This window comes from Bubalus bubalis, chromosome 2 (genome assembly GCF_019923935.1).
Source record: "Bubalus bubalis isolate 160015118507 breed Murrah chromosome 2, NDDB_SH_1, whole genome shotgun sequence".
Taxonomy (NCBI): Eukaryota; Metazoa; Chordata; class Mammalia; order Artiodactyla; family Bovidae; genus Bubalus; species Bubalus bubalis.
Genome location: NC_059158.1, coordinates 143,189,070 through 143,201,713, shown reverse-complemented (window position 1 = coordinate 143,201,713; position 12,644 = coordinate 143,189,070). Strand labels below are relative to the sequence as shown.

The 12,644-nt window shown below is 45.1% G+C and overlaps 1 protein-coding gene across 1 annotated transcript in view; it reads right to left on the bottom strand.

The window, feature by feature from the left end:
* The window catches only part of FAM117B (family with sequence similarity 117 member B), a 74,095-nt gene extending 70,432 nt beyond the window's left edge, over nt 1–3,663 (bottom strand). Inside the window, exon 1 of the mRNA XM_025278016.3 lies at nt 2,733–3,663. Within this exon, the coding sequence (XP_025133801.1) occupies nt 2,733–3,339 (607 nt within the window). The 5' untranslated portion in view covers nt 3,340–3,663. The remainder of the gene's footprint in view (nt 1–2,732) is intronic.
* Between the last annotated feature and the right edge of the window lie 8,981 nt (nt 3,664–12,644).

Genomic DNA, 12,644 nt, shown 5'->3' with positions numbered 1-12,644 from the left:
GAGAGTTGGACTATGAAGAAAGCTGAGCACCAAAGAATTGATGCTTTTGAACTGTGATGTTGGAGAAGACTCTTGAGAGTCCCTTGGACTGCAAGGAGATCCAACCAGTCCATCCTAAAGATCAGTCCTGGGTGTTCACAGGAAGGACTGATGCTAAAGCTGAAACTCCAATACTTTGGCCACCTCATGCAAAGAGTTGACTCACTGGAAAAGACCCTGATGCTGGGAGGGATTGGGGGCAGGAGGAGAAGGGGACGACAGAGGATGAGATGGCTGGATGGCATCACTGACTCAATGGACCTGAGTTTGAGTGAACTCCAGGAGTTGGTGATGGACAGGGAAGCCTGTCGGGCTGTGATTCATGGGGTCGCACAGAGTCGGACATGACTGAAGCGACTTAGCAGCAGCAGCAGCAGCAGAGCGAAACAAGAACACATTCCTGGGAAGGAAGCTATCAGATACTCAGATGGTATAACTCAGTAACAAGTAGTATCCCTTTTTCACACTCAAGTGAGAGCGCTCCATTCGAAGAAAAAGGTTTTATTTTTCTGTTTTGTTTGTGTGTGTGTGTGTGTCGGTGGGGGGGGTGGTGCGCAGGAGGAGAGGGCTAATGAAAAGAGTCAATTTTACAGCATGAATACTCTATGAAATGACAGATCTGAGATAAAGAAGCTTTGGGAAACATGAAAAGTGGGCATATGGGAGTCTGAGATCCTGGAAAATACAGCCCTTCTAGAAATATAAGAAAAGAGCACCTTCCTCCACACATTCCCAATACATAATTTAACCCGGCTCTCATCAGGTCGCTGCTTTTTAAGGGTCAAATAGTTCAGAGAGTAGTCAGATGTTGTTATCAGACCATCAGATCACCACCTGCTCCTCCATCTTAACTGCCTACCTAAGTAGTTCTCCTTTCTTTCCACCTGCCACATTACACCGGCTCCAGAAGGTTGAAAGCAAACTGAATAGATTATGTTCACCATATACCTCTAAGAGCTGCCTGGAAAACTAAGCACATGTCATTTTTGGTGTGCTACATATTTCCCCAGTACTATCTTACACACCATGAAGCTTCCTCCTTGATACAATGTAAAAGACATGGTTTTGGAGTGCCACTCATCAGAGTTCAAATATCCACTCCACTGCTTGCTCTCCAAAATCCCCTGTGAGAGTTAACGTAAGAACCAGGAGGTAAGTCACTCAAAGTAGGAGCTCAATAAGAGCTATTATTGGAGGGAGAGGGATTTTTTCTTCAACAAAGTTTAAAATAAAGCATTTTGCATGTTTGAAAGTTTTATAACAGTACTCTTGTTTCACTATCAATCATTTTTCAGGACAATTCTCTCCCCTCAAAGTATCCACCATCTAAAATCTTTGATAAAATAAATGGTAGAAAAGATTCATCCCATTCCCTGCAATTCTGAATGAACCCTTGAAACCATTTCATTATCATTTTTATTTGGTTAGGAAGTACTGTACTAAGTTTCCTGAAATAACCAGCCATTCTGCCTAAAAATTCTAACAAGTTTCCCCAACAGGGTAAGACAACAGTAGATGCTGGCAGTATTAAAACACAAGCTAGAAACCCCACACTCCTCTTTTCAGGAGATTCTACAAAGACAATCAGATGATAAATATTATCTCTTTCAATTTCTACAATCTGAATTTCTCTTATGAATGACTCCTGAGGAATTCAACAGCTCCATTCAGGACCTTTCCCAAAAAATCTCCCAGGTCTAGAGAAAAACAGTTTTTGATGCTAAGTCACTTCAGTCGTGTTCGACTCTGTGCGACCCCATAGACGGCAGCCCACCAGGCTTCCCCGTCCCTGGGATTCTCCAGGCAAGAACACTGGAGTGGGTTGCCATTTCCTTCTCCAATACATGAAAATGAAAAGTGAAAGTGAAGTCGCTCAGTCATATCCGACTCTTAGCGACCCATGGACTGCAGCCTACTAGGCTCCTCCATCCATGGGATTTTCCAGGCAAGAGTACTGGAGTGGGTTGCCATTGCCTTCTCCCAAAACAATTTTGAGGTCCCTAAAATAACAAGGAGGCAAACCTTTAGGTCTTGTTCTTAAAAAAAAAAAAAAAAATGGTTTTATATCCTAAACACAAAATCAGTATATCAGAAATATACCAGACCCTCAAAGCCCATAAACCTTCCAAAGGAATCTTGCTTAACTTACTTCTCACTTCTTGCTACCCATTTAGTCTTAGGAAATGCTAACACACTCCCAGCCTCACGTCTCTTCAGGGATCCAACCAAACCTGCTATGCTAGTGCACTCAAGTTCCCCAAATCTGACACTGTTTTGTGAAAGAGAAATGCTTAGCAACAAACATGCACTATACTAACATCAACCATGTCACTAAAGTGACAAACTACTCTTAGCCTCACTCCCAAGGGAAGGTAAGCGATAGACAGCGGGCGGCCAGAACCCCAGGTTTATCATTAACACATCTGCCTAGGCACAAGGTTAGCGACTGCACCTCCACGGACCAGCACCAACTCAAGGCGGACGGAGGGATGAATGAGGCGGCCGGGAGCGGCGGAGGGGACGCGGGGCTGGCCCGGGGAAGGCCGGGCCGCACCGCCCAGGTCCCGCCCCCAGCCCCGCCCCCGGGCACCCCGGCACCGCGGTAGCGCCGCAGTCCCCGCGCGGTAGCGGCGCGCGCCCCGGACCCCTTCCCGCCGCCGCCTTTCCCTCTTCGCGCAGCCCCCAGCACGTACCAGCTTTGCAAACCGGGGCGCTCGGGCTCCTCCTCTCCGGGGAGCTTCGGCTGTGCTCCGGGGACCTCCTCCGGTGCCGGACACGGGCTGGGGGTGGGGCCGCGCTCACCTCTCCAGTCCACAGGTGGGTGGGCGACGAGCAGGGCGATGACACGGTACCCAGTAGCGGTGGCGGCGGCTGCGGCCGTGGGGGGCTTCCGCGGGCCCCGGGCGCGGCGGCGCGCGTGGGGCTGGTGCCTCGCGTGGACGTCGCGGACGCGCCCGTCTGCGTGGCCACCGTGGGGCTGGTGCGCGCGGCCGCACTCCCGCCGCCCCGCGTGGGGCTCGTGCTGCGCGAGGCGGTGCGCGGAGCCCCGCCGCTGCCGCCGCCGCCCGAGGGGCCTGAGGCGCCACCACAGCAGCCGCCGTTGTTGTTGCCGCCGCCGCCGCCGCCGCCGCCGTTGCTCCGCGTGGGGCTGCCATGTTGCTGCTGCTGCTTCAGCTGGAACGGAACCGTCGCCCTCATGGGCTGCAGGCGGCTCCCGGATCCCCCGGCCGTGGCGACCGCACTGCCCCCGAGGGAGCCGGCCGGCGTGGGGGACCCATTGCGCCTCACCCGCTGGGACATGGTCCCCCCTCCCTGGTGACTGGGCGAGACGTGGGGTGGTTTTGTTGTTAGAAGGCAGGGGGAGGATTCTCGAGGCTGGAGGGAAGGCCTCCGCGACGGGGTGACGAAGCCGGAGTCTGGGGTGCTGGGGGCGCCCGGGCCGCGGCCGGCAGCAACGAGGTGGTGCAGCCGTCGCCGCCGCTGCTCCTCCTCATCAACAATAGTGTCTCCTTCGCTGCCCCCCCCCCCCCGTGAGCGCCTATTGGTGCAGCGTCAGCCGCGCTCGAGCCGCTCCACCGCGCCCATTGGCTGCGAGGAGCTCGGGTCCCGGGCCCCGGGGCCTTAGAGAACCTGGGTTTGCGCGGAGACCGTCTGCTCTTTAAAGAGAAAGAGACCCGCCCCCCCGGGGGGAGGGGCAGCGAAGGAAAGAGGCTGTGTGTATGTGTAGTGTGTGCGCGCGCGCGCGTGTGAGTGTACACGTGAGTGTACACGCGTACGCCTGCGCCTGGCCACGCGCATCTTTCCCTTCCCAATGGGGGGAGCCCTGGGGACTCAGATTCTGGAATATTGCCAAAGGGATTGCCCCCGAACCAGAGCGGTCCCCAGGGATGTCTCAAGTCTTTTCCCCCCTACTCATTTCCTTAACTCAGTATTTACTGGCACAGTCTGTGTTCCTGAGTCTCTTTCTGGCATTTTTTTACCTTGATCTTTTTGTTCTGTCCTAATTCCATCAACGTCTTGACAGGGCTCAAAGGAAAAGAAATTTAACTAATGTTACTGGCATTTTACACCTTGTTTCTCTGTTTTTTAAAGCTCTGTAGAGAGCCAAATCTTAGAAAGATTAAAACTGCTGGTTAGAATGCCGTTTTAGATTGTTATCAAGGAAGCCCAGTAACCAAATGCTAATGCTATATCTCCTGTATCTCAAGTAATCAAGAATTTATTTCAATCAACCACTTCCGAGTTCCCCGATACCTTGGAAAGATGATTGTTGCCTTACAAGTTTGTTAAGTGCCATAGTTTTCAAAGGGCGTATTTTATCCTCACAGTCATTATTTGAGACAGAAGTGGACCAGCCATTCGTATTTTTGTCTAGTGGAAAAAACAGGTCTTTGTAGAATGGGCAAGAAATCAGTAACACTAGTTCTCAAATAACCTGAAAGGCTCTTCATCAAGACAAAAAAAAAAAAAAAAAAGTGAACCCATACCCCACATACTCATTTCCCAAGCTATAAACTCCCTGTGCATGACCTGTTTTCCCTTTACTACTTTATTAGATAAATATTCTAGACAGATTTCATCCTATAAAAATATGGGAGTGGAGGGCCCAGTGTGATTTGCTCTGGACCTGAAATTCTGCTGGGTCCTATACACTGTGGTGGAGAGCCTTTGAGGACCTAGAAAAGAGATTCATATTCCAGATCCACAACATATTCTGTGGCTGGGATAAGTCACCAGCCACTTTCCTTTATCTGTAAAATGCAGTTAAACAATACCATCTCTTTCATACAATTGTGATTTTCAACCAAGAGTTAAATGAGAGTATGGTACATACAAGGGATTCCCTGGTGGCTCAGACAGTAAAGCGTCTGCTTGCAATGCAGGAGACCCGGGTTCGATCCCTGAGTTGGGAAGATCCCCTGGCGAAGGAAATGGCAACCCACTCCAGTACTCTTGCCTAGAAAATTCAATGGATGGAGGAGCCTGGTGGGCTACAGTCCATGGGGTCGCAAAGAGTCGGACATGACTGAGCGACTTCACTTTACTTCCTGGTGCAAAGTACTCAGTACTTTGAGTCTCCATGTGATTCAGAGGCCCATGTCTCTCCTTATCACGCATTCCTCCCCTCTTTCCTACCAGAAAGAAAGGCCCCAGGCCCTTATTCTAGGACCTTCCTTAAATTGGCTGGTGCTCTAGATAGACCTAACATCACTACTCATCCCAATAACCTGGAATGAAGACAAAAGCAACTTCTCCCTAGACAAGGAGAAGGAAGTTGCAAACACCAATGCAGACAGCTAAAGCTAGTCTTAAAATAATGAGTAAGAGAGAAGATAAGCCACAAGGCTACCCTAGAAGCTGTATCTGGCACTTTGTCCTATGCAGAGTAGCAAAGTGAAAGTCGCTCAGTTGTGTCCGACTCTTTGCAACCCCCTGGACTATACAATCCATGGAATTCTCCAGGCCAGAATACTGGAGAGGGTAGCCTTTACCTTTTCCAGGGTATCTTCCTAACCCAGGGATGGAACCTAGGTCTCCTACATTGCAGGCAGATTCTTTACCAGCTAAGCCACAAGGGAAGCCCAAGAATACTGAAGTGGGTAGCCTATCTCTTCTCTAGCAGATCTTCCTGACCCAGGAATTGAGCCAGGGTCTCCTGCATTGCAGGTGGATTCTTTACCAACTGAACTATCAGGAAGAAAAGTTGTAACCCAACACATATTCATTGAGTTAAACTGAGGGAGTTCCACAGCATTCCAATGTCTTAGACTTCCTGATCAATTACTTTTTAAACAAATTTTACTGAAGTTTTGTTGATTTACAATGTTGTATTAATTTCTGCTATACAACAAAATGACTCTGTGTGTGTGTGTGTTCTTTTTCATATTCTTTTCCATTATGGTTTATCACAGGATACTGAATATGGTTCCCTGTGTTATACAGAAAGACATTGTTGTTTATCCATCCTATATGTAATAGTTTGCATCTGCTAATCCCAAATTCCCAATCCATCCCTCTCCCGCTTCTCTTCCCCCTTGGTAACCACAAGTCTGTTCTATATGTCTGTGAATCTGTTTCTGGTTTGTAGGTGTGTTCACTTGTGTCATAGTTTACATTCTACACCAAGTGATAGCATGTGGTATTTGTCTTTCTGACTTACTTCAGTTAGAATGATGATCTCTAGGTCCATCCATGTTGCTACAAATGGCATTATCTGAGCAATATTCCATTGTATACACCAAATCTTCTTTATCCATTCATCTGTTCCAAAATTGACAAAACCCTTGGATACTTAAGATGTCATTTTTAAGGAGTATTTCAAGAAATAGTCTCATTAAAAGATGGAACTAAGAATTCGAGTCAGTTCTAGTGAGGTGGATGAATCGCCTGATATACAGAGTGAAGTAAGTCAGAAAGAGGAAAACAAATATCATACACTAACACATATATATGGAATCTAGAAAAATGGTACTGATGAACCTATTTGCAAGGCAGGAATAGAGACTCAGACACAGAGAAAGACTTCTAGACACAGTAAGGGAAGGAGAGGGTGTGACAAATTGAGAGTATGCCATTGAAACATAGTTGCTATATAATCCCTGAACTCAACCCAGTGCTCTGTAACAACCTAAAGGGATGGGATGGGATGGGAGAGAGGGGGTGGGAGGGAGGTTCAAGAGGGAGAGGAGATGTGTATGCTTAATGGCTGATTCACATTGTTCTACGGCAGAAACCAACACAACATTGTAAAGCAATTATCCTCCAATGAAAAAAAAAATAACCATAGTTCTACCCTGGGAGAAAAACCTCTGTTAAACCTGTTTATCTATTAGTATGTGCATGTTGTTATTTTTGTTGTTTTTTTACAATAATAGAATTTCATATTATTTTTAAAAATACTTGTTTGGATGTCTGAGAACTCTTCATTCTGTTTTTAAGATTTGATGGCAATGCATAAAAGCATTATATACTCTTGCCCTTGACTTACGTTATCTGTTGATAAAGATTCAAAACGATATGCATCAAGGTTCAGTTCAGTCATGTCCAACTCTTTGCGACCCCATGGGCTGCCGCACAGTAGGCTTCCCTGTCCATTGCCAACTGCTGGAGCTTGCTCAAACTCATGTCCATTGAGTTGGTGATGCCATCCAACCAGCTCATTACTGATATTCAGTTTGCTAGTTCATCTACAAACACAGTCCATGTATTTCAAGACTCGATGAAATAAACATGTCTCCCTGTGGTTTAACCCTGTTCTTAGGATATAATTTGAATTTTCCATTTTCTCTCCAAAGTTAACTGTATTAAGTTGAAGAAGCAACACATTGAATTGGCTTATTGGTATTTCATTTCCAGAAGACAGGATTATCAATAGACTCGTTTGCTTCCATGGTTTTTAAACTATTGTAAATGATCTTGTTAATGGTAAAGGAGGATGGGTTGTGAGAAAAGCTGATCATCCTGTAATTTCTTTTTCTTCCTATAGTTTTGATAGTCTAGACCATATCTCTTTACAGATCTCTAAAATGTCATTGAGTGAAACGTTACACAGCCACTAAAATGACAATTAGGAAGTCATTAAGTTTCTTTCACTTTCAAATGGAAAAAATTAAAATTATGCATTCATTTTAGCTACAGCCATGCAAAAATGTTTATGCATTATAAATAAATACTGGAAGATAAAATACTTATATGAAAATAGTTATTTTAAGGTGGGAGTGAAGGAGGTGTTTTTTCCCCCAAGAAATGTTGATATACAATTTCCTAATAAAAGGGGAGAATTATCAGAACGTAAACTATTGAGTGATGTTCTCTACTTAAAATTTGACTGCTAATTCACTGAAACATTTGTCTTAGGCCATTTCCTCAAGGCCTTCCATAGCACCACACAGTCCAGTGTTACTTTTACCCTCTGACTATTCCTTGGTCACTTTGCTGGCTCCTTCTCAACCTGATCCTTAAAATGGTGAGAGAATCTCAGGATTTCATACTAAGCCCTTCACTCCACTCACTTCCTAGACAGATTCATGTGTACACAGACTCCCACTGACCATTATATTGCCATCTTTTCCACTGTCTGCTCAGCCTCACACCTTGTATCTCACATGTGCCTCAAATTGTGTCCACAGCTGAATTCATCATTCTCCCACCACTTACCCACAAACAACTGGCTCTTCTTCCAGTTTTCACTTATCCCTGTCAACAGTACCACTCAGTCATCTAAATCAAAACTTCGGAAATCATCTTGGTCCTCCAGCTCTCTTACGGCAAGTCCAGTGACCCACCGTATCTTAACTACTCTAGCTTCTAAATCTCTTATGGATCTCCCATTATTCTGCAAACTTGCCAGCTTCTCTAGCCAAGCCTCTATCTTCTCTGGCCTGTGCTCCTACATAGCCACTCTAACCAAGATCATCTCTGCCCTGGCCTCCTCCAAGCTCCTCCCTTCTCCATGCGCTCTATTTCTCACCTGTAATCCATTCCCCACCTGTAATCCATTCCCCACACAACGTAGTGGTATTTTAAAAACACAGACTTAGGACTTCCCCTAGTAGTCCAGTGATTAAGAAATGCAGGGGACACAGGTTTGATCCCTGGTCTGGAAGATCCCATATGCTGCAGAGCAACTAAGCCTGTAAGCTGCAACTACGGAGCCCATGTGGCACAACTACTGAAACCCACACGCACAGAGCCCGTCCTCTGCCACAAGCGAAGCCACCGCAATGAGAAGTCCAAGCACCACAATGAAGAGTAGTCCCTGCTCACCACAACTAAAGAAAGCCTGCATGCAGCCAAGAGTAAATAAATAAAAATTAAAAGAAAAAAACAACACAAACTTAATCATCTCACTCTGCTGCCTGAAGATTTTCATTTCCTTAGGATGAAGCTCCCAATCCTGAGGGTTAGCAAGTATTCACATGTGCCCATCTCTTCCTCTCTAGGCTTTAGCCATAGTGGTCTTCTTTGATTCTCCCCAATATTCCATACTCTATAGAGTATCCTGAGGCTTTCACACATGTTATTTCCTTTGCCTGAAACAATCCTCACTCTAGTCATTTGGCCAACTCCTAGCCCATTTTTATATCAGGGAGGCCTGGATTGACTTGCTCCCTACATAAATTATCCTCTTCAGGTTAACGGTAATATCATACTTCCCTGTTGCGGTCGTAATAACGTGATCATCAGTTCAGTATCTGTCTTCTCAAAATTTTAAGCTCTACAAGAGCTTGTCTGTTCACTTAGCAAGTGTTCATTTGCAGCCTTCTATGTGCAGAGCACTGAGAGGGGCATTGGCTCTACAGCAGTGAACAAAGCCACAAACTCCTTGTCCTCTTAGACGTACATCTGCTGGAAAGAGACAATGAACAACACAGACATGCGTGCACACACACATGAATAAATTATCAGTTACAAAGTTCTATGAATGAAACCACAGAGGGCCATGAAAGAGAACAACAATGGAAAGCCAGCGAAGACAGATGCACAGGACATTCTGAAAAGATGACATTTAAGATAGGACCTAAAATAAGAATGTACCATCCTTTAGGCCCTGGTAAAGGATTTTGAATAAAAGCTGAGCCCACTCATTGCTTATATCACCATAGCCTGTCTCATTCAAAAGAAACAGCAAGTACCAAAAATAAAAATGAAAAGCAATGTTTATAGAAGTTTATGAAATAAGCACAAAAGGGAAATTTCTGTGTATGAGTCTCAGTAAACAGTACTTTTTTAAAATCTTGATCTATCTATTTCTCTAAGTTCTACCTATCACAGCACAACAGTCTGCAATTGCACTTCTCTTTAAATTTGACCCCCAAACTAGACCAGACCTGGACCTGACTCTTCTTTCCTTGACCTCCTTCTCTAACCTTTTAAGAGACCATTCTTGATCCTTGAATAACCTCCTGCTCTTGCTCATGTAAATCAATCTGTCCTTTCTGATCTCATCATTTCTTTCTCTCTACCAATTTACCCTCATCAACACAACAGAAGCCCCAGGCCCAGGGGTAAGAATCTTCCCAGAAAGGAGTGGGAATGAAGAATACTTATGTTTTTAGTTTTGTTTACTTGTTGTGTTTTGTGTTTGTTACCAGTACTGTAGCTGTTGCTTTCACACTGGGAATCCATTCTGGCCACTGTATAGAGAAGGGCTTGTAGGGTAGCAAGAGGAAGCAGGGAAAATAGTAGAGCACCTATTGCAAGAAGTCTAAGCAAGGAGGGTTGCAGGGGGACCAACAGCAGATGGTGTCAAGATCTGCCTTCTAGGTAGAACTAATTTGTCTTGCAGGTGGGAGGTCAGGGAGAGGAGCTGTCAGGCAAGTCCCCCACGTCTCCAGCTTGAACACCTTGGTGGATGGTGGTCTGTTTACAGAGATGGGGACAAGAGGAGGGGCAAACAACTTTGGGATCAAAATCAGTCTAGGTTTGGATGTATTGAGTTTCTTATGAATTTTATTTAAAAGGAGTCATCAAAAAGGTGGGCGGGCTTCCCTTGTGGCTCAGTGATAAATAACCTACCCTACAATGCAGGAGACACAAGTTCAATCCCTGCTGGGAAGATCCCCTGGAGAAGGAAGCGACAACCCACTCCAGTATTCTTGCCTGGGAAAACTCATGGACAGAGGAGCCTGGCAGGATACAGTCCGTGGTGTCACAAAAGAGTCGGACATGACTTAGTGACTAAACAACATCAAAAAGGCATTGTATATATGAAAGTCAAGTTCAGAAACATTAGTCCTGGAAGTGTAAATTTGGGAGTTTTCATATGTAGATATTATTTGTAGCTATGTGAGCAAACGAGACAACTAAAGAATTAACCACTACTTCTCAGCCTTAGCACAGAGCCTGGCATATAATAAATGCTCAAAACTATTAAGCTCCTGTCTGTCTTGTTCACTCTTATATCCTCACACTTAGGACAGTGTCCAGCATACAGCAGGTGCTCAATAATGTCCTGTGAATGAAATAAATGATTTTGCAACTATCCATTCACAGCTTCAAAACAGTCTTCTCATACCTATGAGTCTTAGACTCCAAAGACAATCTAATCTGCTCTCACCATAAGATGTTACTCTAGTTCAGTAGACAGTCTCAAAACCTGGTGACAAATTTAAGTAATGTGGTATCCCCATTACAGAAATTATAGAAAATTACAGAAATTATGTGCTTGCTTAAAACTAGAACCCAGGTCTTTTGACTCAAATTTCAGCATTCTTTCAACATAGCAGGGATGACTTTCAACCGACTAGCAGCTGCTCTGGGTAGTTCAGTTCAGTTCAGTGTAGTCGCTCAGTCGTGTCTGACTGTTTTGTGATCCCATGAACCGCAGCACACCAAGCCTCCCTGTCCATCACCAACTCCTGGAGTTTACCCCAGCTCATGTCCATTGAGTTGGTGATGCCATCCAACCATCTCATCCTCTGTCATCCACTTCTCCTGCCATCAATCTTTCCCAACATCAGGGTCTTTTCAAATGAGTCAGCTCTTTGCATCAGGTGGCCAAAATATTAGAGTTTCAGCTTCAACATCAGTCCTTCCAATGAACACCCAGGACTGATCTCCTTAGGATGGACTGGTTGGATCTCCTTGCTGTCCAAGGGACTCTCAAGAGTCTTCTCCAACACCACAGTTCAAAAGCATCAATTCTTCAGCGCTCAGCTTTCTTTCTAGTCCAACTCTCACATCCATACATGACTACTGGAAAAACCATAGCCTTGGCTAGACGGACCTTTTGTACCTACTAATTCACATTTGCTGTGAAGAAAGAAAAACCAAGGAATCAGGTTTGGAACAGTGAATATTACTACTTAAAACAATATTCTAGGGCTTCCCTGGTTGCTCAGCAGTAAAGAATCCACCTGCCAATGCAGGAAACACAGGTTTGATCCCTGATTCGGGAAGATCCCATATGCCTTGGAGCAACTAAGCCCATGCACCACAAATACTGAGCATGTGCTCTAGAGCCCGGGAGCCCCAACTACTGTAGCCTGTGTGCCCGAGAGTCTGTGCGCCACAAGAGAAGCCACTGCAATGAGAAGCCTGCACACCACAACTGGAGAGCAGCTCACAGCAGCCAGAAAAAAGCCCGCACGGCTATAAAGACCCAGCACAACCAGAAATAACTAACTAAATAAATAAAATTATTTTTTTAAAAAAGCTTCTTGTACTTCTCTGCCATGTGAGCCTTTCCGTCAAGATTCAGCTAAAACATCATATGGCCTTTTTCATTTCCCAAAAGCTAGGTATTCACTCCCTCCTCTCTTTGTTCCTTGATCTTGTGCTGTCAGAGATATGGTTCCCATTATACCAGCAGTTTTGTATCTTTTCAGAAACTCTTTGATCTGTGTATTAGAAGAAACATTAATGAACAAAGGTATGGTATAGAACAGTGTACACTGCCAATAACGCTTTTCTCTTTAAGGATTATAGTTACACACATGCTTGTGTGTGCATGCATAGAATATTTCTGGAAATTCTCCCAAGAAACTGGCCTTTGAAAAGAGGAACTAGGAGGGGTAGGGGTAGGAGGAAAATGTTCTTTTTTTTTTTTTAATGTTCTTTTTTATGTGTACTCTTTGTACTATATTTGAAGCTTTTAAAACATG